Source organism: Eurytemora carolleeae, unplaced genomic scaffold (genome assembly GCF_000591075.1).
Source record: "Eurytemora carolleeae unplaced genomic scaffold, Eaff_2.0 scaffold29, whole genome shotgun sequence".
In the NCBI taxonomy this organism is placed as follows: Eukaryota; Metazoa; Arthropoda; class Copepoda; order Calanoida; family Temoridae; genus Eurytemora; species Eurytemora carolleeae.
The window spans coordinates 533,083-556,861 of record NW_019396073.1 but is presented as its reverse complement, the minus strand read 5'-3'; the positions used below and the strand labels follow the sequence as shown (position 1 = coordinate 556,861).

The 23,779-nt window shown below is 32.6% G+C and overlaps 1 protein-coding gene across 5 annotated transcripts in view; it reads right to left on the bottom strand.

The window, feature by feature from the left end:
- Positions 1–215: 215 nt before the first annotated feature.
- Positions 216–23,779, bottom strand: part of LOC111713274 (FYVE, RhoGEF and PH domain-containing protein 4) — a 34,739-nt gene continuing 11,175 nt past the window's right edge. For 2 of the 5 annotated variants that reach the window (XM_023488113.1, XM_023488120.1), the window contains exons 2-15: positions 20,940–22,202; positions 11,873–12,118; positions 11,180–11,408; positions 9,234–9,359; positions 8,258–8,446; positions 8,014–8,152; positions 7,717–7,922; positions 6,736–6,831; positions 5,582–5,692; positions 5,038–5,072; positions 4,567–4,732; positions 4,142–4,285; positions 2,579–2,889; positions 216–1,259 (exon numbers count right to left, since the gene is read on the bottom strand). In XM_023488113.1, coding sequence (XP_023343881.1) covers positions 1,037–1,259; positions 2,579–2,889; positions 4,142–4,285; positions 4,567–4,732; positions 5,038–5,072; positions 5,582–5,692; positions 6,736–6,831; positions 7,717–7,922; positions 8,014–8,152; positions 8,258–8,446; positions 9,234–9,359; positions 11,180–11,408; positions 11,873–12,118; positions 20,940–22,195 — 3,477 coding nt within the window. In that variant the 5' untranslated portion in view covers positions 22,196–22,202 and the 3' untranslated portion in view covers positions 216–1,036. Of the gene's footprint in view, positions 1,260–2,578; positions 2,890–3,716; positions 3,796–4,141; positions 4,286–4,566; positions 4,733–5,037; positions 5,073–5,581; positions 5,693–6,735; positions 6,832–7,716; positions 7,923–8,013; positions 8,153–8,257; positions 8,447–9,233; positions 9,360–11,179; positions 11,409–11,872; positions 12,119–20,939; positions 22,203–23,779 lie in introns of those variants that run through there. The other 3 variants (XM_023488135.1, XM_023488128.1, XM_023488142.1) reach the window with 3 other exon arrangements.

The following is a 23,779-nucleotide window of genomic DNA, read 5'->3' as shown; positions in this document are numbered from 1 at the left end:
TTTCAAACTATGAATTTTATTGGATCAAATAATCCAAGTTTGAAATATCAAAGGTTAACACTTTAGGTTAAAGATATAGGGTTTAGAAAATTTGAGTTGGAGGCGAAGACTTTTAATTAATTTTCAACTTTTTTAAATAATCATTATTCACAAAACGTTAATAGACGTACTACAACTTGCAAGCTAAATACAACAAAAATTAAAATTACAAATGGTTTAATATATAAGTATATTTCATGAAAGATATTGCACAAATTTCCTTGTTTTTGGCGACAACCAACTATAGGAAGGATAAAGATGCCAGGGTGGATACAGTTTAAGTTTATAATTATGCTCAGTAAGTTTATGCAAAGATTTTTTCAGTTTAAAAACTTTTGATAATCTTGTTGTTTTAGACATTTTATTACACTGTTAACCATACCATAAACTAAAGTACAATTTGAATTGTTAATATTTTCAACATTCTACATTCTTTTATAAATGATATTCATATTTAAAAACCATACATATATATCTGTGCTATGTTGAAAACTGTAGAGGAAATGATGATATGATTAAAAGTTTTAACAATTTTTAAAATGTTGCATGCTGTTGCAAAAAAGTTCCTGAAATTTTTTTTCACAGCGGTTTATACATTACATCTTTAAGTTAAGCTAAACAGTTACCTATAGCCAAATTAAAATTTTTATTTACATAATATGTTTTTATCACCGGTAAGAGGGGGGGGGGGGGTAAGGCAACTATTTGGAGTACAAAATCTAAGGCATATCTTGGACCCATTTTTACATGTTATCCATTAAACACATTTTCATTTATAATTTTAAAATTGTTAATTAATAGACTAGAGTTTTTAAATTTAAACATTTTGATTTTATAACTTTGACAACAATTCTTTAAAAAGAAAAACGCTGGTTCCAAAACCATCAGACGATGAAGCAAGAAATAAATTTAAATCAGCCAATTATCGAAATTTTTCATTTTGCCAGTCTCATGTATTTTGGTACTCATTGTTTTTACTTTTGACAGCAATAAAATCTCAACTGTTTTCATATTCAGTTGAAGATACAGATTTATTATCACAACTGTCTCCTACATCTAGAATAGTTTCACAACTGTCATTTCTTAACAGATCGGTAACAACAGTTGATTTTTTTTTGACATCGATTGTTTGTTTACTAGACAAGTTCGGGGTTGGGTTGTTGTAGTTTGTTGGTGATGGTAGTTCAGCTTTCACTGCTAGTTTCAGTACTTCCACCCACCTAGATATATCAAACTTAAAGGGACTGTAAGCATAATTTCAAGTGACCCTTCATCCAAGGAATGCCCGATTTACAACTGTACCTTTGAAACCTTAATCTCATAGGAAGATACCGTCGTTTGTCTGACTCTAAAAGGGATTATTTCTGTGAGATTCTTCATTGCTTATTATATACAAGAAATGCGCAAGTCACGTTCGTAGAAAACCGGAAAAAAAATAAACAGTTTAAATAATGCAAAGCCATTGATATCTAATTCATACTTGATCAAATAAATTCTTTCAATATTACCGTTGTAAATCGGGCATTTTCATTTTATTACTGAGGGTCACTTAAAATTACGCTTACAATCCTTTAAAGAGAATTTCCACCTAATTTTAAATTAATCTCTTCTTAGAGAATGTCATTTAATGAATTACAAGAATGAAGAAAATAGCGGAGTCGGACCCGTAAAATTACCGATTTTCCGGATAAATTTCAAAATAAGTTTAGTGAATCGTGATATTCTTTACATAGGAGTAGGAATCACTTAGAATTGGGTTGACAATCTCGTTCAAGGAACTGTATAGCAATATCCAATAGAAGAACAACATTAATGAAATAAAAAACTTAAAAGTAGGCGGTCCTTAATTCTCATTGTTTATAAGAAATTGTTCTAAAACCTGTTAAACATGGTTAATTATTCTAATTAGTGATGGAAACGTCTTGATTTTCAAAACATGAAAGAAAATTATTTCTCCTGAAGCGCAGATTTAAACATGAAATATACAGATCCGACCAATTAGAATTTAGCAATCTGTGTATGCAGGTGTTTCATGGGTCATAAAGTACATGACGAAAAATATATTTCTAAGTTTCATGGAGAAGTAAAATTTTTTTTTATACTTTTAACGAAGCAGTTAGAGTGAAACTAAGATTTCGTTATATTCAACTACAAAATGAAGATGCACTAAACACATCAATTTTCCAGTGATTTAACCGAATGAATTATTATCAATTTCATCCCGTAACCATATTACTTTATTCTAAATAATCTATTTATTCCTATACTTTCCCAATATACTGTACACATAAAAATAAATACATGCATTAGATTATTGCCATCACCCACGATATTTAAAAAAAAACAAGAATCTAAAATTAACCTGCAGTTAGAATTCTTTCAATTTACCATTTCTGATATGAAAATTCTTAATTTAACAATCCTTACCTAGACATTCCGTTGATTTAACAAACATTGACTTTAAAATCCTTGATTTATCAATCCTTGACATTACAATCCTTGATTTATAAATCCTTGACATTACAATCATTGATATTACCTGCGAACGTCTGAAGTATTATTTCCTGCAAAATAATACACCCTGTTACTTGAAGGATGATAAAGTTTGATCACCCTGTCCCTGTCTTTCTCAGGGGCGTACCCGTCCCCCCTCAAATCTGCCCCCCACCCGACACTGAAGCCGGGTAGTGGTGTGGCAGTTAGGGCGGAGCTGTCCTGCTCCCCTCTGTATGAGTAGAGGACAAAGTCTGGGAGGAGGACGAAGAATCGTTTACTAGAGGAGGAGGATTTAATTCCAGGACTACGTAGAACCAACCAGCCTGCGTAGATACTAGGAGAGTTGGCCGGAACCTATAGGAATATACAATATAACATCCCCAACACCATGGTTCACATAGAGAGTATTAAAAAGCACATTTTTTAATATTTGTTTCATCTTTGCTTTTTAATAAACTCATAATTTGTAAATTTCAAATATCTACATTTTGCACAACTTTTCTACAATGTTTTTTATAATTTTATAGTTTAGCGCAACTATTAAACGATTATTTTGATACAGGGTTATTTAAAAAGATGAGACTCAAATGATATTTCGACCTTTCTACATAGCAAGAGATCACAGTAAAATTCATTCCTTAGCATAATATACATTTTTTGTATAACCAGGCAATACAAAGATTATCTTATGAACATGTCCTCGCATTCTAATTTTATAATAAACATATCTTTTTTAAAAATTTTGTTTGTTTTAAATTTCTTAATCTTTGACAAATAAATATGTGCAAATTGTAGATACATTACATTACATTACATACATTACATTTACATATGTATAGTTTTAAGGTACAAAATGTAAAATTTAGTCTTTTTTTGGACCCTTTAGGGTTTTAATTTGATATCCAGCGATCAACTAAACTAAAACAGTTTTGTAACATGATAAAAGGTTGACCCCTTCTTTTGATAAGAAAAAATTATACATTAGTCTTATTTTAAAAATTGTGTATTTCCACCTCACATTACGTTGAGGGGTTTAAGAAGAAATTCATAATTTTAAAAAAAGTTTGTAACTCTTTTTAAAACATAGTTAAGCGTATTTTTAAAAAAATATTACAAAAAAAAACATGCAAAACTTGTGCAAAAATGTTCAGGATGCAAAAAAAAAATAAAAAAGTACTCACACAGAGAAACACTAAAACGTTTTTATCCAACACTGTGGCGTTTGTGAAGTTTAACACTGCGCCTCTCTGCCACGTAGCGCTAAAATTCTGGGATTACTCGAAGAAAGCAAAAACATAAAAAAAGGGAAATCAGATTTGTTTTCTGTTAAACTAATGGAAAACAAAATTGAGAAAAGAATATTCTGGAAAAAAACAACTAAAAAATTACTAATAATTAAAAGCGTTTTAAAATTCTACAAGTTATTCTAATCTAATTGTGTTAGTTCTAAGGTTAATTTGTTAGTATTAGTTCGTGCATAAAGGGAGGAGTGAATGGATAAAACTAAACTTGTTTCCTTTTTACTTATAAATTTTAATTGTGCTAAACAACATTGAACAAAAACAAAACAAAATTATTTTTAAAAAATGAATAAATGAATGCCTACCTCTAGCAGTCCTCTAGGACGACTCGGAGGACCAGGGTTTAATTGATTACTAAGAAGAACGTGACAAGATGTACAAATTCGTCCTTTCCGTCCCTCCTCCCAGGACAGTGGGTATCTATAGTCTGTACATTTACTACAGAAAACCTAAATTAAAAAAATTAGTTTTAACAAATCATTTGGATTGGATTTATTGCAGCACCAAAAAAGTACAAAGTCTGGAACATCAAACAAGTTTTCTAAAACATTAAAACGAGAAGCATCAAGTTTACATCAACATTGCTACAATAAAAATATAAAAAACAACACCAATTGCTACATCCACAATACGATATATCAACAAGACGAAAAAAACACAACAACAATAACGAAATCAGTATTAGCAACAATAACAACAAGTGCAACGATTACTATTAGGGAATACTGACCGCTCCACATGTTTTGCAGTTGTGTTTGTGCTTGAGAATACCAAACTGTGCGCTGCACTCTGCGCACTTGAGCGCAGTTTCAAGTTTCTGAAGGTGGGGCTTCCTCTTCCCTAGTTCACAATCAAGAGGGCGGAGCACTTCACGACCAACTCGTAGGGAGGACTTCCTACAGTAGATGAGTTGATCAAAATTGAAAAAAAAAGATAATAAAGAAGTAACAATAAAACTGCGCAAAGATTGTCGTCTCCGTTCTTTCTTTAAGATGAAAGATTTTACTTTAGATCTTAAAACCTTCTTAATGTTATATTACAACTGATACATTTCTGAAAATAATATCAAGGAAATAAAGCTGAATAAAGAAAACAATAGTTATTCCGCTGTTTTCTAGTAACCACTGAATTAATAACAACATTTACAATTAAGATTAAAAATGGTAATATGAACGAATTAATTACTATTTTTAAAACGTACCTTGTATATAAACTTTTGATTGCAAAGTACAAAGCCTAAAAAATCATCAAAAACATTAAAAACTTTTAAATGTTCAGATAAGAATCATATATAAATGGTAAATTCGTATAGAATGAAACAATTAAGTCGCCATAAGGAAAGAAGCAAATTGTGAAAATCGTTTACCGCGTTCAGTTCTTGTAAAATAGTATTTTGCTCAAAGAATTCATTTTACTGGCTTTTATTATCATCTCACACCGGTGGGTTTAGTTTTCTACAGAGCGTCCCATATCATATTATAGATTATCAAAAATTTTTAACGCCAAAATACGCACATAATACGTTAAAAATCTAGCATTTTGCCAACAAAATTTTCTATTAGCCTTATTAAATTTTTTAAAATGATTCATTCTTCTTAAATTTTCTGATTTTTCCCCCAAATCGTAATTTAGACCCATTGACGCGGTCTAATTTGATGATGTATCTGAATCCAACTCGTTAGTTTCAAAATATCTTTTCAAATAACTAAACAATCCCTTAGAGACAATTTTAATGTTATTGTTTCCTGAATCCATTCGTCCTTCTCCTCTCTAGTTGTAGTATACAGTTCAACAGATTTAGTCTCATCCCGGAGATAGAACGTATTTGCGGTTACAAGATTATCCCCTTCAGATACCTATACAATGAGAGGAGTGAATTTGTGTTTAAATGGGACTGTTCACTGGTCGGGGGGTGAATTTGTGTTCCAATGGGACTGTTCACTGGTCGGGGGGTGAATTTGTGTTCCAATGGGACTGTTCACTGGTCGGCGTGAGTTCAATGGCTTCAGACCTTTATCTGAGTAAAAACAAGTTAGATATTTTTCTTCTCTATCTAGTCAAATTTATAAATTCTGTCAATTTCCTTCCAAGTCTCTGCTGAATAAACCCTTAAGTAACTTTAATAAGAGAAATTGCCATTAAAATCAACAAATTTTAGACAGATTTGTTGGTTGAAACATAGGTTTAAAAGGAAAAACCATTGTAAATTAAGCATGAAATAACGTCCATATTTCATTAAAGAGGGTAAAGGAAAAACCTAATCAAATTATAGTTCTATTTACAATATTTTCACTTTAATGGACTTAGGTAAAAAAAGGCTTGTAGAAACAATTTTCATGCAGGCCTAAAAATGCCATATTTTTAAAAGGCTCAAAAAATTAAATGGTTAAATAATTGAAAAAGTACTTGAATAATTTATTTTATCTAAAATCAAAGTTTTTCTAATCAATTATTTCATTACAAGATTCAGATTATAATTTTAAAAAGCTTGTTTTTCCCCTGTCATTATTTTTGCAAATTTCGGCAAATTAAAATAACAATCTTGAAATATCTGTTAAAATCCTTTAAAGTCATTGCATTGCAGACATTGGATTGAAATATACATAAAGAAATTGCAAGTCTTTGTCACAAAATCAAATTGTCTTATCCCTATGTCATTGAAATCTGATGGTGTAAACCTTTGATATTTCAAACTTATTTAATCCAACAGAATATTATAATATCAGAGTTTGTTGCTAAGACTCAATTTCTTTTATCTTTTTTATATTGATACTTTTCAGAAATTCAGAAATTCTGAGATATCTTACGTCTGATGTCTGTCTAAAAACCGACTTCTCAGCAACAGCAGTAGTCGAAAAAAAATGCAAAACCCTGAAAAAGGGTAAAAATGTCAACAAACCTGTAAATTTTCCACCATAAACTTTGCTCTGACTCCGTACTGGGATCCAGAAATCATAGACTTCCGGTTAGAGCAGAGGAGTAGCAGGTCGGTCAACTGGATAATCAATTAATCAATCAATAATCAATTAATAATCAATTAATTAATTAATCGACTGATTAACTAGAAATCACAATTATCAAAGAAAATTATTATTATTTATAACAGATAACCCATTATTCAAGGAAATTTGGGGGGACGTCGACAATTAGAATAATAGTGCAGAATAGGCCTTGTCAGGTTATTAGATATGTATACAGAGCTATCCGCAAAAGTTGAGACTTTAAAAAACTGTCAGCGTAATTTTAAGTGACCTTCCATACCAAGAAGTCGAAGGGTTAAAGGGTACTGTTGTGAATCTGAACTGGACTTACACTTACAGTCCCTTTAATGACAACTTACAGTCCCTTTAATGACAACTTACAGTCCCTTTAATGACAACTTACAGTCCCTTTAATGACAACTTACAGTCCCTTTAATGACAACTTACAGTCCCTTTAATGACAACTTACAGTCCCTTTAATGACAACTTAAAATTCTTGAAATACAAACATATTAGAAGATTGAATTTGGGATTATGTCTTAATTCAGGCCTACTATAATGCATATTGGTCATATCGACCAGCGAGCCTAAATATTGGCATAAACGTACTATTTCGACTACGCTAGTATCTAAGCCTCTATGCAACAAATCTAAATATCTATGCAACAATTGGACCAGCGTGTGATATATTCAATAACAGTGCAAAATAAGCTCGAACTTCTCTAGAAAATCATAAATGCAAAAAGACTGAATACATTCTGCCAAGTCATTATATGAAGTCTAATCCTTGTGAGTATAAAACACGTAATCAAACTTCAACATATTTCAAATAAAGGTTTTGATTTTATTTTTCCATACTTTGATAACTGTTAAAACTTTTAGAATAAATGTAAACTAACCAGGAAAAGATATCTTTCTTGGTGATCTCCGGTTCTAGCAGAGATCTTGACGATCCTTCCCTCCCTAATGAGTTCTCTGGTTGGAGAAACCAGATCTATACTTCCTCCAGTACTCTCCTGGACCTCCAGCAGCTTCTTAAACTGTTCAATACGCTTCATCGAGTCGTTAGCATGTGCAGCAGCCTGGGATACCTGCCTCAACGCACCTAGGATAGATAGTAATAATAATAATAAATTATAATAATTATAATACCACAGAAATAATGATAATGATAATAATAATAACAATAATAATACCCTCTGCGTCTGCTCTATCTGGAGAGTTGAACGGCAAGTTGTTTAAATAATCCGCTAGGAGGAGTTGGTATCGTGGTATCCGTTGTACAGGGGAAAGCATGTGATGTTGCAAACTTAGGTTTTCACATTCTTCCATGGCCTAAATTTTATGGATTGACAAATATTTTATCAATCTTCTGATATTGAAAGAACTTCATAACTGCATAAAAGAAATATATTATTTGTGTCTTTAAAAAAATCTTACATGAATATCATCCATGAGCGCGGCAAACTTAGAGTTCTTGTTGTACAGGTGGTTGATGGTGCGCATGGATGTATCAAAGCTCCTGACGTACTCCGTGTACATGATGAGGAAGGGGGAGTATTTGATCATGATGTCTCCAATCCTCTGGTACTCGGGGGAGCTAGGCCACAGTTCCATCCTCTCTTTTAACTAAAAAAATAAAGATTAAAAATGAGAAAATTGTAAATTTGGTAAAAAGTTTGAACCGGAGGCAATTTTGTTCAAAGAGAAACTTTAGCAAAATTGAATAAATTACAGTGACAATTGCTCAAATTTTCAACAAAAGGCTTTTTTAAAGCTTTTTTATTTTTATGCATTGAGTTACGTTAAATGTTGAATTTTGTGTTCGAAATTGAGATTAAAATGATACAATTTTGTATTTTTAAGAACAAAGTAAAGGTTTTAAATAAAATTTTCTACATTTCATATACAAAAATAAGTGAATACAATTCTTTCTCTAGATCGGTGACAAGTTATCAAATATACTAAATGGAACACCTTCCACCCCGGACTAACCAGAGTGAGCAGCATTCGGCTCCTTCTATTTGAAATCAAACGTGATTTGTTTTATAATTCAACAATCTTTTACTTTACGGATTTGTTTATTTCATACATTTTCAATCAAAATGCATATGCCGACAAAAAAGTTTAAAAGAAAAAATGCTTACAAATTATGTTTAATGGATCAAATTGTGATCGAAAGTCACAGCTTTCTGGAATATTGACAGAACCGTTAAATCTACGTGTTACGGATAGTTTAGAGTGGGAGCAATAAAACAGTGGAAAGCAAGATGACTTTTAAATCAAATTATCTAAAGCACATGAAAAACAGAAACTGTTCTATTTGCTTAAATGGCGTAAATGATATACTACACTTCAGTGTATAATCGCCTACCACCGTAGGATATCTTTTAGTTATGTTATATTGTATATATACCTGTGGTAGCAGGAACTCGGCATGGAACTTGTAAATAGATTTTATATTAGAAAATATTGCAGGGATAGTTTCACCAGGAAACAGGTTAGAACTCCTGTTCTCCTGATCAACACGGAAATGGAAAACCTAAAAATGTTAACTGTCAAAATAGAAATTTATTAAACATTTGTTGTCAAAGAATTGATCTCGAATCTCGATGCGTTGTTTTCAAATACATAAACATTAACTTTGAAGCGCTAGTTTTAGAATTTAAATCATGAAACTTTCAAATCAAGAAACCCTCAAAACTATGAAAGTGAGACGCAGCAGAATATTTTTAAAGAATTTGCAAAAATTTATAACTTTTCACATTTTCTAGGTTACTTCCCATACATGATAAAATTTAGTCCAAATACGCCTTTTCTTCTTAATTAATCTAGATAATATCTCGACTTAGCTAATTTGTTTTCTATAAAATAGCTAGTTAGATATGAACATCGCTTTCCAAAAAATAGTTAGCTAGATATGGACATCGTTTTCTATAAAATAGTTAGTCAGATATGGATCCATCGTTGTTCGTTAGTTTTTTAGCATTAAAAAGACTTTTCAAGAATCTAAGATATTTCAGATTTCAAAATTGTATACTCTATATGTTTGTGTTTTGAACAATCTAGGGCAAAACCCCAAACAGTTAAGTTGTTATAATAAATCGTTTTGGTCAATATCTTTTATCAGAGTAACTATTAGACTTGTAACAAAGAAACGGATAAAGCGCATTGAAATGTGAAACCTCTCAGATTCTTACAGTGGAGCTTCTTAAAACAGAAAAATCTTATAAAAATGAAAGAATAGGAAAACATTGCTCATCTCTACTAGCAGTCTAACTACAGTTAATTTTCCTCCATCATTCGGCACATCAGTTACAACTGTATTTATGGTCTGATTATTATAAATATTATATGTGCCTTTCATTTTATCCGCATTAATTTTGAGCAACCCATTTAAACTCCTTTAAACTCCTATAACCTCATTTAAACTCCTTTCAACTCCTTTAAATTCCTTTAAACTCCTTTGAACTCCTTTACACTCCTTTAAACTTCTTTAAACTCATTTAAACCCTTTTAAACTCCTTTAAACCCTTTTAATCTCCTTTAAACTTCTTTAAACTCCTTTAAACTCCTTTTAACTCCTTTTAACTCCTTTAAATTCCTTTAAACTCCTTTGAACTCCTTAAAACTCCTTTAAACTCCTTTAAACCCCCTTTAAACCATTTTAAACCCTTTTAAACTCTATTAAACTTCTTTAAACTCATTTAGCACTTCAGCTAAGATAAAATGACACCTATCGCGGGTAACAATCATTGGATAATTTGGATAATTTTGATAAGAATTCCCCCTCCCCCCAATTTAATTTCAGAATTTATGCAAACAGATTCCCGATTTATGATTCAGGTCTTGGATCAAATAGTTTAGAACTTTTGAAGCCTAAGAGAATAGATGTGTAAAGTGGAGTTGAAGTTAAAATTAAGTTAAAGTTTAAAACTAGAGCTTAAACTAAGTTGTAGGGGGGTTATACAATACAGGCTCACTCACAAATATTGGGATTTCAGAGACGACTGCACAATGTACATACATAATTAAGTTCACTCCTTATTTTCTTAAATTCATAATTCCGCGTAGCTTTTCGCTTGTATCTTTCAAAGTCTTTGCCTTACTATCATCTAAGACTTAATTCAAGCTATATGACCAAATTCAATCTTCAAAACAATGTTTAATGCGCATATAAGGTACTTTGTAATTTATTTAAGTCTAATCCTTATTGGGTAAAACTTAATATTAGGTGAAAATGTACAGTCTAGGGTTATTATGTCCAAAAATTGAAAAAAATAACTATCTCGTTTTTTACATAGATTAAGTTTCTAGTTAATTCACAAGATTCTCTGAAAGATTTTTAACAAAAATAAATACCTGATCAATTAAATGAAGGTTAGCAACGTAACGTATTTCCGTTGAAAGGAGTTCCTTGGCAATATTATAAACTTTAGCTTTCTTCTTCTCAATATCCTCGGAGCTAGGTTCAGAACATCTCTTCGCTTCTCCGGAACCAGACACGGACGATCTATCACACGGGTTTTCGTCCGACCCTTGGGAAACCCCGGTCAGGACGGATACATCACTTAGCTCAGACGGAACGGCACTGGAATAAATTAAACTATGAGACTAAATGAAAGATTTTTTAGAATTTAAGTTTAGCGACAGAAAAAATCAAACAACTATACGGAACTTTACTTTTCATGATTTTTAAGGCAAAGGAATTGAGTCTTTTCCACAAACTCTGGTTTTTAAATCCCTATATCTTAACAACCCAATGTTGTAGACCTTAGATAATTCAAACTATGACTTCTGTTATATCAAACAATCAAAGTTTGAAATATCTAAGGTTTACGTAGTTTGGTTGTAGATATATAGGTAGTTGAAAATTGGGATTTGTTGCAAAAACTCAATTCCTTTAAATAAATTTTTGAATACCCATCCCGAAGACATACTTTGGGATTGCTCTAGTAATAAAAAACAATTAATGAAGAAAAGAAATGAGGGAGCAAAGAAAAAACGGGATTAAAATTGAGGGAACATTTTTTTCTTTTAGTTGGTTCAATTTTCCTAATGGGTCGTGAGGGTTTAGTTCGAGTTCGCGAATCCTCTGTCTCCGATATACCGGAGTCCTGGGATACGGTGGAGTGGGAGTGGATTGAAGACTCTCCGGAGTGTGTTGAGGAGTCCTCTGATTGCGTAGAACCTGTTCCAGATAATCTGTCCCGGGTCCGCGCCACAACACTCACACTGTCCAGATCATCCTCAGATTCAGTTTCTGAACTCGGGAACTCGACACCGCCATCATTCACATACCTGAAAAACGTAAATAAATTAATAAAAACATAGAAATATACGATTTAAAATATTTAAACATATAGATAAACAAAATATGAATAAATAGATAGATGGAAAACATAATTTTGTACAGCTACTTTACAACAGAGTTGAGGGAATTTTACTTTATCAAGGGTTTCCAAGACCAATTTTGTTTACAAACCATCCAAAGCGCAGCGAAAGATGTTTTGTAAACAAAATAATTATTTTTTGGCACCATTTCTTGGGAAGAGAGCGCAGTTTTTGGTGGTCCAAACTTTTGTGCAAATATTTGCCAATTTATAAACAATAATCTGCAAAAGTTAATATAAATATATATGAATAATTTGCAAGGAAACTTTAGATTGCTAAACAATGCCATTTCCGAGACCAATATCTTGCAATACAATTTGCAGATCCATGAATACAAATTCATAAAATGTGGAAGCTCTTTAAAATTCGCATTTTCTAACCCACCTACCTTTGCAACATGATGGTGTATTTTTGTCTTTTTATTTCAAACTTAGATTATTTGATCTAACAGAATTTACAGTTTGAAATATCTAAAATCTACGACATAGGGTTGCAAAAATATCAGAGATTAAAATCCTTTGTTAGATCTATCAACACTATTTTCATAGATATATAGATATAATTTTCAGGTATAATTTTCAGAAATAATTAGAAATATTTTATTTTTTACTATTTCTTTTGATACTAAATAATAATAAGACTTACCCTTTTCAAGTTAAAATTGTTGTTTAAAATCTAGGATAATGATGCTACAAGGGTCGGACGAAAACCTCCCTCGAGGTTGAGGTTGATGTTTCTAGGTTCGAGGTTAAAGTTGATCCAGGATTCGGATTCGGATGGCCATTAAACCTCCAGATATACGAGGACAGAATAACACAAAATAAACTCAAGAAAATCATCTATTTAATGGTTTCGATGTGTTTTACCCCCCCCCCCCTTTGTGAATCTAATCAAACTGATTTATAGAATTACAATAAATCTGGATAGTTTGAATATTTACAAGAAACCATAAAATAAATAATCTGCCTGACAATTAGAAGATTAATCCAAATATTTTCAACAATTTCTAAACGTTTAAAATTCAAATACTGCAGTTCTTTGAAAAAATAGCCTGAGGCCGAATTTAAAGAATTTGAGCTAAAATTTAAGCCGCGGCTCAAATATCGTATTCATTAAAATCGTATTCGTTGCTTCAAGATTTAAGCTCAATTGAAACCGGTTTTTGGCGGATTTAAGACGCGGCTCAAATTCATTAAATTCGGACACTGATGTTGTAAACTTAGAATATTCGCTAATATAAACTGGTTTAATTGTGTTTAGGATTTATCAATGTTTATTTATTCAGTGTTTTGTCCAAATAAAGTTACTTATAAAGGGAGTGTTTCCCTAAACCAAACTTATTCACAAGGAGAGCGTTTCCCTGATGATATAAAGGGCGCGTTTCTCTACACAAAACTTATTTATAAAGAAAGGGTTTCCCTAACCCAAACTCGTTTATAAAGGAAGCGCTTTCTTAAACTAAACTTATTCATAAAGGAGCGTTTCCCTAAACCATACTTATTCGTCAAAACATAATAAAAATTTAGTGTTCACAAAATAACTAAATTCACTATATAATAAAACAAGAAATTCATTTATATGTTGAGTATAGCCGGCCAAACGGCTGGACCGATTGGGCTGAATTTTTTGTGGACACTCATGGAAGGCCGGGCAGTGTTAAAGGCAAAACAAAATCCGAAATTTTTTTATCTTAATTTTTTCTTCAAAATTTTTTTTCCGCGGTCAATGCCGGGCCCTCCAGCTAGTTAAGTAATAAAAGGGCAATATTTCCATAATTTTAAACCTTTTTAATTTAAAAACTTGCAGAATTTCTGTTTTTCTTTAAAATGTCTTTTTATTAAGAGCCTTGTCTCTTGGTCTAATTTTATAAAACCTGCAATGCGATTTACTTAGTAATATTCTGCTACAACTGCCATTCCCTTTAATCGCAACATTTATTAATATTTTCCCATTTTTTCTCTTAATTTACTTCCTATCCTATCATTCTAAGCAAGTGGGGGTTTCATAAAACCCCCCTTTTCTAAAAAACCTTATTATTTTATAAAAAAAGAAACTGCTGCGGTATTTCTATATTTTCCTAGGATCATGATGTTAGTGGGAAGCAAACCTAGAACTGCAATATAAAGCCTTATCTTTTAATACAATACAACTCTCATTCTTTATCTCTAATTTAAAGGGACACTCGAACCAACATCAAATAAAGGAATTATCCACCAATTTGAAAAAGCTTCTTCCTATGAATAAGAATAGTAAAACAGATCAGAGGTGTTTGTTATAAGATCATCTGCAGACAGTGCAACACGCATAAACTTTTAATCTCTTCAAAACGCTCTCAGCATGTTTCTCACTTCATTCGTCGAATACAGTCATTACTTTCTTTAATAGTTTCTTAATTATTTATTCTGTACCTCACCAGAGGTAAACTTGCATCCTTTAGATAAAATGTTTAAACTGTTGTTATTGTTTTCAGTACATGTCGCTTAGTGCTTTCCAAACCAAAAGTTTTATCATCCGGGTTCTTAACATATTAAGCACTTGTACACATTTATTTTTTACGCAAGATATATTTACACAATGTTTTAATTTTTTTTCATTGATTTATACCCAAGGATATAAAAGCGATAAGAAATGGAGAATGAGGCTTGTATTTTCATCTACCCATGGTACCCACTCTGTACGCCTAATTGTAACATATTTACAAACAAAACTGTAAACATTTTAGAAAATATTGTTTATGATGAAATATATTTACTTTGTGGGTATAACCTGCCAACCGGAATGTAAATACAGTGTTTGTCGTATATATTCATTTCAGTGAAGACGACTTTCGAATTAAATTTTGATGTGTACCAAGTTTTTAAACAAAATGGATACACATCAACATAAACAAAATGGATACGCATCAACATAAACAAAATGGATACGCATCAACATAAACAAAATGGATACACATCAACATAAACAGCTTTTATCTTTCTTGTAAACTTGTAATTTGAAAAAAGCTTGTTAGAAATCAAAACTTTAATATAAAAGTCGTCTTCTTTATATTGATTTAATCGCCTTTTGGGGTAGGGTGGGCTAGTGTGTGACACCAGTTCTCGTTATATCACTGAAGTTAAACACGCTTGTCCACAGCCAGTAACTGGATTGGTGCCCAGACAAGTGTTCACGGGTTCGATTCCCGTACTCCACACAAACCTGTGGTTTCAAAAACATCTAAAGCCGACATCTGGTTAAGCAGTTATGACCACCTGACGGATGTATGAGGACAGAGAGGGGGGAGGGGTGTCAACATCTCTCGCAGCGAAAGGGTGCGTGCTTTCTACTCAACAAGAAAGAAGTTCATAGTGGATTGATCTAAGTGAATGATGATGGATGAATGTGCTGCCAGATTACAACCCCTGGTAGATAAATAAAAACCCAAACAACACCGAATCTTCGCAATAGAAAAAAATCCGAGATTTGATCGTAACAACCCGATCACGTCCTGGGGACAAAAAAATCTCTTATTAAGATATAATCGCCTACCGCTGTCTATAATGTGTAGGCACATAAATACTTTTTCCTTCTCTAATTGACAAATTGTGATTAACAAAAGAGTTATAAGAAATTTTAAGTGATAATTTTTATTTGAAAATTTGATTTATTTCCAAAGATATTTTAGCAGAGAAAATGTATTTATCTCTGCGAATATATTTAAATGAATGGCTGTTTACTTGTAGGTTGAATCAGTGGGTTTAAAATCAACAAACATGAGTTTCACAATTGCAATTCTTTTTATAAAATAAGGTTGTTTTTACAACTCATCTGATCAAGCAACTGCTTGAAAATTAGCTGCCTAAAGAATCTCAAAACACCACACGGGGGTTTCCACAATTAACAGTAAATGGCATGTTTTGCTCTAAGGAATTGAGTCTTTGCCACAACCTCTGATTTCTAAGCCCTATAATTTCAAACTATAAATTCTGTTAAATCAAATATTCTAAGATGTGAATCATCAGATTGCAAAGATATATAAATTTGAAAAACAGAGTTTGGCAAAGACTCAGTTCCGTTAGACAGTTGAAAGAAGTTTTTTGTATGCAAATTTTTTTGGTCTCATGAACATTTTTTAGAATACTCTGCATCTATTGGATTTTAAGTTTACATAATAAAAATCATCCTCTTACAGAATAAACTTCTTCATTGTAAATACAGTATTCAGTCTTTTGTTTGGAGAAGACTATTTTTAACAGAAATACTAAATCATTTCCCGCCATTTTTGTGCCAAATTTATCCAAACCAAACCAGGCCGCCATCTTGGCTCTTGGATCTGACAGCTGTTTCCGGTCTTATGTTTGAGCATGCGTGTTCAATTGGAGAATGAGTGCATGAAAAGAATATTGGATCAGGGCTTATAAACCTGACAGACTAAACTTAACAAGGAATAATTTAAAAAATACGTCTGAAAGGGACTGTCAACATAATTTTTAGTTGCACTCCAATCAAGACATTAGGACATTAGTTCAAAAATGCGAAATGACCGGCACGACTTTATGATCTCGTAGCTCTTTGATTCTTAATGATTGCCATAATAGGAGATAAACAAATTTATATGGTTGCATTGCATAAATATTAGGGATTTAACAAATTTTGTTGCAATAACAGGTTTTAAAATTCTAGGTCATCATTTGTCTTGCTTTTATACACATATATTTAACTAGGTTGTTTTGTCAAATCTAGTTTTAGTATTTGTTAAGAGACAATTTGTCCATTTGAAGTGAAGCATGTTGTGTTTAGAGTGCATACTTGAGGAAACTTTACTTCAACAACTAAAAACAAAATGTTTTTATGAAACATGAAACATTTCTTTTACCTTCGCTCATACATATATATGTTAGCTATAGCTTCCTAAATGGCTGGAGCAAATTGGCTGACATTTTTCATAGGGAAACCCATGGTTACTCTGTGGGTAACATAGGCTAAAAAAATCATTTTTTTTAGTGTTATTAAAATTCGCTTAGTAGATGATAATAGTATTTAAACTGTGTTAATGTCAGCATCATACTAATGTATATTTTACACGCTGATCTGTTTATTATTAGTTCCAGGAAATCCTTTCAAGTTTTAACAAAGAAAAGATAAAAAACTATGTTCATGATCAGATGTGTCTCAAATTATTGCTATTAAAGTTTATTTGAAACCAAAAACTTAATAGTTTACACTTATGTTAAAAAAATAGTGAATAGTCAATTTTTGAAAACTTTCACAAGATTTGATAAAATCATGAAATATTGCTATTTCTTATCTAGTAATTGAAAAATAATCTCTCCTCTCCTTATTTAACCATCACAAAAGTTAAATAAGTATTTGAATATTATTAGAATATAATAAAAAAAGAATATTTGAATTTTTGGGAAAAAATTCCAGGAAGTTTACAAACTGGTACATGGCTTAGCATTCGCATATTTTATTCGAAATCAATATATTTTTGAAAGTTAAGAAAATGTCCTAACATTCTTTTAAATCCTTGGATGCAATTTTAGAATCATCTTGAATTCTTGTAAATATGTTTTTGCAAAGTTTTCCCTCTGAAATATAGATTTTACCGAGAATCAATAAGATGAAATTATTTACGACTTAAAACTGGTGTTTTAGCTTTCTAAAATGAAAAATGAACTTTTTATTTTATTTCCCTCAGTGCCAGTTGACTACAATTCTTTTCCCAAAACTTTTTTTCAAGGAAAGTCTTTCATATGCTTTCTCAAATGTGAAAAGAGGAGGGGTGAGGTGCAGGTTTGTTAAATATTGAACAATATCCTTATTTCCCTCCCCTAGCTCAGATTCCCCCCCCCACCGCCCCTCATGCATAATTACAAATTAAGCGTCTTCATTATGCATCTATTGCAGTATTTCGGCCTGAAATATGTGTTTATCTACATATCTAGATATTCAAGAATTTCAAGGTTATTTTTAGTATTTAAATGATCTACGAATTCAGATAAAGAAATATGTATTTCTTAATTTTATCAAGCATCTTAATATTCCTTTAAGTCTACTAAAATTCACTTTAAAGCCTGATATCTTATATATGACATAATGGCGATACAAAAAATACGTTGTTTTGATTTTTTGGAAATCTAGGAAAAATGAATTTTTTTTTATTTTGCAGTGCAGTAAAGTCATCTATACCAAATCATACTAATATCTGAGAGCAAAATTCATGTTTATTATTCCCTCCCCCCCCCACCACCCCGTAAATAAATCGAATCATGTGTATCAGTAAAATTATCTAAATGATGAAACACGAACTAGATATAAAAGATATACTGAAATCTCAATCAGATTTGGAAAGTGGGATGAATTTAACGTCGATCAAACCTCTCATTTTAAATTTCTCCCTCTGAAAACTCCTTGGTGTAACCTTGTAGCAAATGATAAGGTTAATTAATATATACGGCACGGTCTGTTAAAACAGAACATTCGGATTTACTGTTCTTCATGGATTTCTTACAAATATTTTCGCAGATTTCAGCTTTTTCATCTGTGAAATGTTTTTAACAGATGTTGTTTAGAAAATTTATACACATTATGTAAATAATTTAATGGGCTAACAGTTTAATAGACCATGATTACGCTAGGTTGGAAATTGCTAAATTTTAAATGCAAAATAAAACCTTTTTAAATTCAATTTTCAGGAATTTTATCACACCTAATATTTCCCATTGTAGGGTGATCGGGTGACTTTATCGCCCTACAATAGGGCGAAAAAAGTCACTTTTTTACCCTGCTATTCAAATTTCAAATGTTATAACTAATTTTTCCCGTTTATCACCCTACAACAGGGTAATAAAGTAACTTTATCGATCTGCTATTATAAATAACTATATATGTTTTTGTAATGCGTATTGCGTGCGAAAACGTTTTTGAATTGATTTTTACTTTTACATAGTTTGTTTTCGATCAAAATAAAAATATCATTTTAATCTTAAGCAAGCTAGAAAAAAAAATTCCCTCAAAAACTTTTTCGCTCTTAAAAATACCCATTACAACGACATAAATAAATACTATAAGCCTTTTCGTTTTACTAATTTACCCCCCCCCCCCCCTTGTTGTGCAAGTATTTTTCCGTGAACATTTGCTGACATTCTTAAATGTTTATAACTTGTTTCAGGTCATAACAAATATTATTTGCTTGTAAGTTGTGGATCAACATTTAACAGTTTAATCAAAGAATAATTTCATGATTTTTGAGTTTGAAAACATGTTTCGTCAATATTTTTGCACTTTGATTATAAACAAAAAAAATGTGTCCGTCATTTTTATAATAAATCATTTAACATTTCCTTGCATTGTTGCACGCATTGCTTTAAGGCATATTATCATGCGATTAATTTCGAAGACGTGGTGTGTGTGTGGGGGGGGGTTGCAAAAAGTGTAAACCTGCAAATTCTAATGAAATAATAAGTGTCAACATAAACATGTTTTTGCAAACACACTTCCTGGCTAATCTGTCTAAAAAGCTTGTCTTGGCAAACAGTTCAAGAGTGAAAGTTCAAATCCTTCTTTCAACTCAACTCTTGTTTTTATATACAAGGAGTAAAAAGCTGGAAACAAGATTCTAATTGGCGTAAATAAATACAGCTTAGAAATTCAAGCCGGGAACTTGGAAAAAATCTGGTAAATTATAATGGCGTAGACATCTCTGAAAGAAAGAAAAGCGATGAAAATCTGTGTTAATAACTAGCTAGGTCGAACTAGTAAGTTGAACAAGTACAGTAAGTTAAACTAATTTAGTTTAACCTCTGAATAGCTTCAACCAATTGTTCAGCAAAGTTCAAACCATTATTTTCAACTCTGTTAAAGGGACTGTAAAGGAAAAATGAAAGGGGGTATAGGCTGAAAGCTAATCACTTTAGCTCTTGATCGCGACCCATGAAAGTTTTATCTGATGTTCCTGTCTCGAGAAATTGATTTAAAACTGTGTTGCAATTATACGAAAGTTCATAATGTAAAATTTAGAAAATCTTAAACTTAAATCACGTGACCAGAACTATCACCAATGGCACAGCAGTATACTGATCACGTGTCTCCCGCCTTTATCACGTGACCACTTTACTGCACTGCCATTGGTGGAACTTCTGGTCAAGTAATACGGGAGTATAAATAATATTATGAATTAAATCTATTAAATATAGAAATAACAAATATAAAATTAGAATTGGAGTAAACCTAAGTTACAATTAGCTTTCTCTGGGATATCATCGTTTTCAGATTGGTTGCATATTTGCTGAATTTGATCTATTTAAACCCTCTACTTTTATACAAAATTGTATATATATTTATTTTCGTATAAATTTGACACAGTTGTATATCAATTTCTCGAGATAGGAACATCAGATATAACTTTCATGGGTCGCGATCGAGAGCTAAAGCGATTAGCTTTCAGCCTATACCCCCTTTCATTTTTCCTTTACAGTCCCTTTAACTTAAGAGAGCATAAAATCTGTGTGAGATGTCCGTAAAATGTTGTGGGGTTTTTTAATTTATTCAAAAAACGCCTTAAACGGTTTAAAATGGTGTCTCATAATAAAACATTATGACTTTTTAAAAAGTGTACCATTCATCGTGGTTAGTTTTTCTTTCGTTGAAAATCCGTTAATTGTATTATTTTCTCCTTTTTTTGTATCGCATTGGAGAAAAACAAAGATGTTTTTTTTTCATAAACTATACGAAGAAAAAACATTACCTAAACGAGTTTTTAGGTGGATCCGAGGTGGATTTGGACTTTTGAAGTCGCTTCTTTTCTCTAAGTCCTTGTCTTCTTGTATGAGGAGATAGGTTTAAACTGTCCCCCGGAAGTAAGGGGCCAAAACTCGGGAATTTCCCAAAATTTTGAAATCCGAAAAAGGATTCTCGGATTCCGTTCCGGAACGCTGAAATATCATCACCAAACTTTCCGAACCCGAAGTTTGAGGCAAACCTGGCGTGCTCAAGGCTAGACCTGGAGTCCAGTTTTAGGTCGGAGAATAGGGATGGGACGGAGCTAAGGATCGGAGAAAGATCAGGATGGAGAAGAGTGGTTTTCTCAACCCCTCCTTGTTGAACAGAGTCCAATCTAGGTAACATCGGTTCATTTATAAATTGTATCGGAATAACTCGTTCCTTTCTGGAACTACGAAATTCCTCCTGTAAGCCTTCACAATTTTTATCACTTTTATCACATTTCTCTCTCTCCTGGTTCTGATACTGACTAGAGTGTTCAGAATCTGTGTCCTGTAAACGGTTGGCAGTAGTCTCCTGTAGAAGAGGGTTGGTTCCAGTCTCTTGTATAGGGTTGGTTCTGCTCTGCTCCGGGTTGTATCTGGACCGTAAATCTATCAGCTGTGAGGCCGGGTTTGTACTGGGAAGGAAAGCTGTCTGTTTAAGTAATAAACCTCCGGTGAGACGCCTCATTCTCTCCTCTCTCTCTCGGATAAACTGGGAGAAAACATCGTTATTCTTTAGGTTTCCTTGTTCAAGCAAACTTCTCTGATGAGCTAGATACATCTCCCTAGAACCCAACCTATTATCGGAGCTAGAAAGGGGTTTGTGATTAAACCCGTTCTCAATCCTAGGGTGGGGCCCTGGATCAGCCTCTCCACACCTACCGTTCATATCGGTTAGTTTTAATCTCCTCTTCTCCTTAATCTCGGCTGAGGTTAGAGTCTCCTCTGAGTTAAACTCCCTGTTCTCCTGGCTACCTGGAGTAAGGTTGGAATAGGTTGTAAATCCAACCAACTCCACTCGCCCTGGTTTCTCACTGGTTTTTAACTTTTCTCCGTTAGCGGAGTAGGTGATGGGTTTAGGCTCTCTTGTTCTCGGAGCGGACCTGCTCCGTCTCCGGAGTTTACTGAGAAACCTATCTTTAGTCCTTGCATTGAGTCCTCGCGGAGGTTGGGGGGAGCAGGGAGTATATCTGAGAAGGGTTATACCCCCCTCCCCTCCTCCATCCCAGATATCCATTCTCAACCTAGAAATATAGAACATAGATCAATTCATTGTATAACATACCACACATAACAAATACTATCAAGACATGAATTCAACTAATTAGCATGCTAGAACAAATGTGCTTGCCCCCCCTCCCCTCCCCCTCCTGGCAGGTGTAAGGGTGTATGTACACGAAGAACTAAAGGGGAATATAAATTCTCCGTACCAGACTGTTTACTTGTAAGAACAATTCCGAACACGGATGCACAATACGTCCTGCCAAAGCCGGAAATTTAGGAGAATATCGATAATCGAAACCAGAAGATAACCAAGTTAACCTATTGAGCCATGAGCTGATTTTTACTTCAGACTTAAATTAAAAATGATAATTTTATATCAAAAATGTTATAAAAAGCTTTTTGCTTAGAACTTCTTAATGAACACTTTATTATTCGATTTTCTGTATGTTCTGTCTTAAGTTTCCGGCTCTCCATCAGAATATTAAAGTTCCATACCAGTAAAGGTACACATTTTCTCGCTTCTCCCCATTTTATTCCCAATCTTAACACATTTTCTCGCTTCTCCCCATTTTATTCCCAATCTTAACACATTTTCTCGCTTCTCCCCATTTTATTCCCAATCTTAACACATTTTCTTGCTTCTCCCCATTTTTTTCTTTTTAATTATTCACTTTAATTTTTAACTTCTCTCTGGTTTCCTTTTTAGTTCTTTTCCTTATTTTTTTCTTCTAAATGTTTGTTTCTCCTTTCTTCTATTTGATTTTACCCTTTCTTCTTCCCCATCATCTCTTTCTATACCATGTCTTACTCTTTTATGTGAAGCGCATGAAAATCAATCATATTTTAATACTTTAAAACAAACCCTCCCCTTCCCCGCCAAGCATGTCCTCGCACTAATAATGTCTTCGTGAATCTTGAAGGAAAAGGAAGTCTCACAAAACTCATCATTAAGGCAAGCTTTAATGTAATAATTAATAATAGTGCATGGGAATAAATTCGATAAAGAACCATCATGAAGGAAGAAAAAAGGAAGAATGAACTAATGAAGATGGATATAAGAAGAAGAAAAAGGATAAAGAATGGAAATGAAAAAAGATGAAGAAAAGAAACAGGAAGAGAGAGGGGGGAAGGGCTAAACAAATGTTTCGGAGATACGGGGGAGGGGGGAAGTTAGTATGGGTTGTTTTTGTGATTTAAACACCAGCTGCGAGGCTTGCATAAAATATATCTCTAGGGCTTTATGTTTATGAATACGTAGGATATGTTACAACTATCCCAACTATAGCTTTACTGGTTACCAACACTATCTTGTATGTTCCCAACTATAGTTTTACTGGTTACCAACATAATATTGTATGTTCCCAACTATAGTTTTACTGGTTACCAACATTATCTTGTATGTTCCCCACTATAGCGTTGCTGGTTACCAACATTATCTTGTATGTTCCCAACTATAGCTTTACTGGTTACCAACATTATCTTGTATGTTCTCAACTATAGCTTTACTGGTTACCAACATTATCTTGTATGTTCCCAACTTTAGCTTCACTTGTTACTAACATTATCTTGTATGTTCCCAACTTTAGCTTCACTTGCT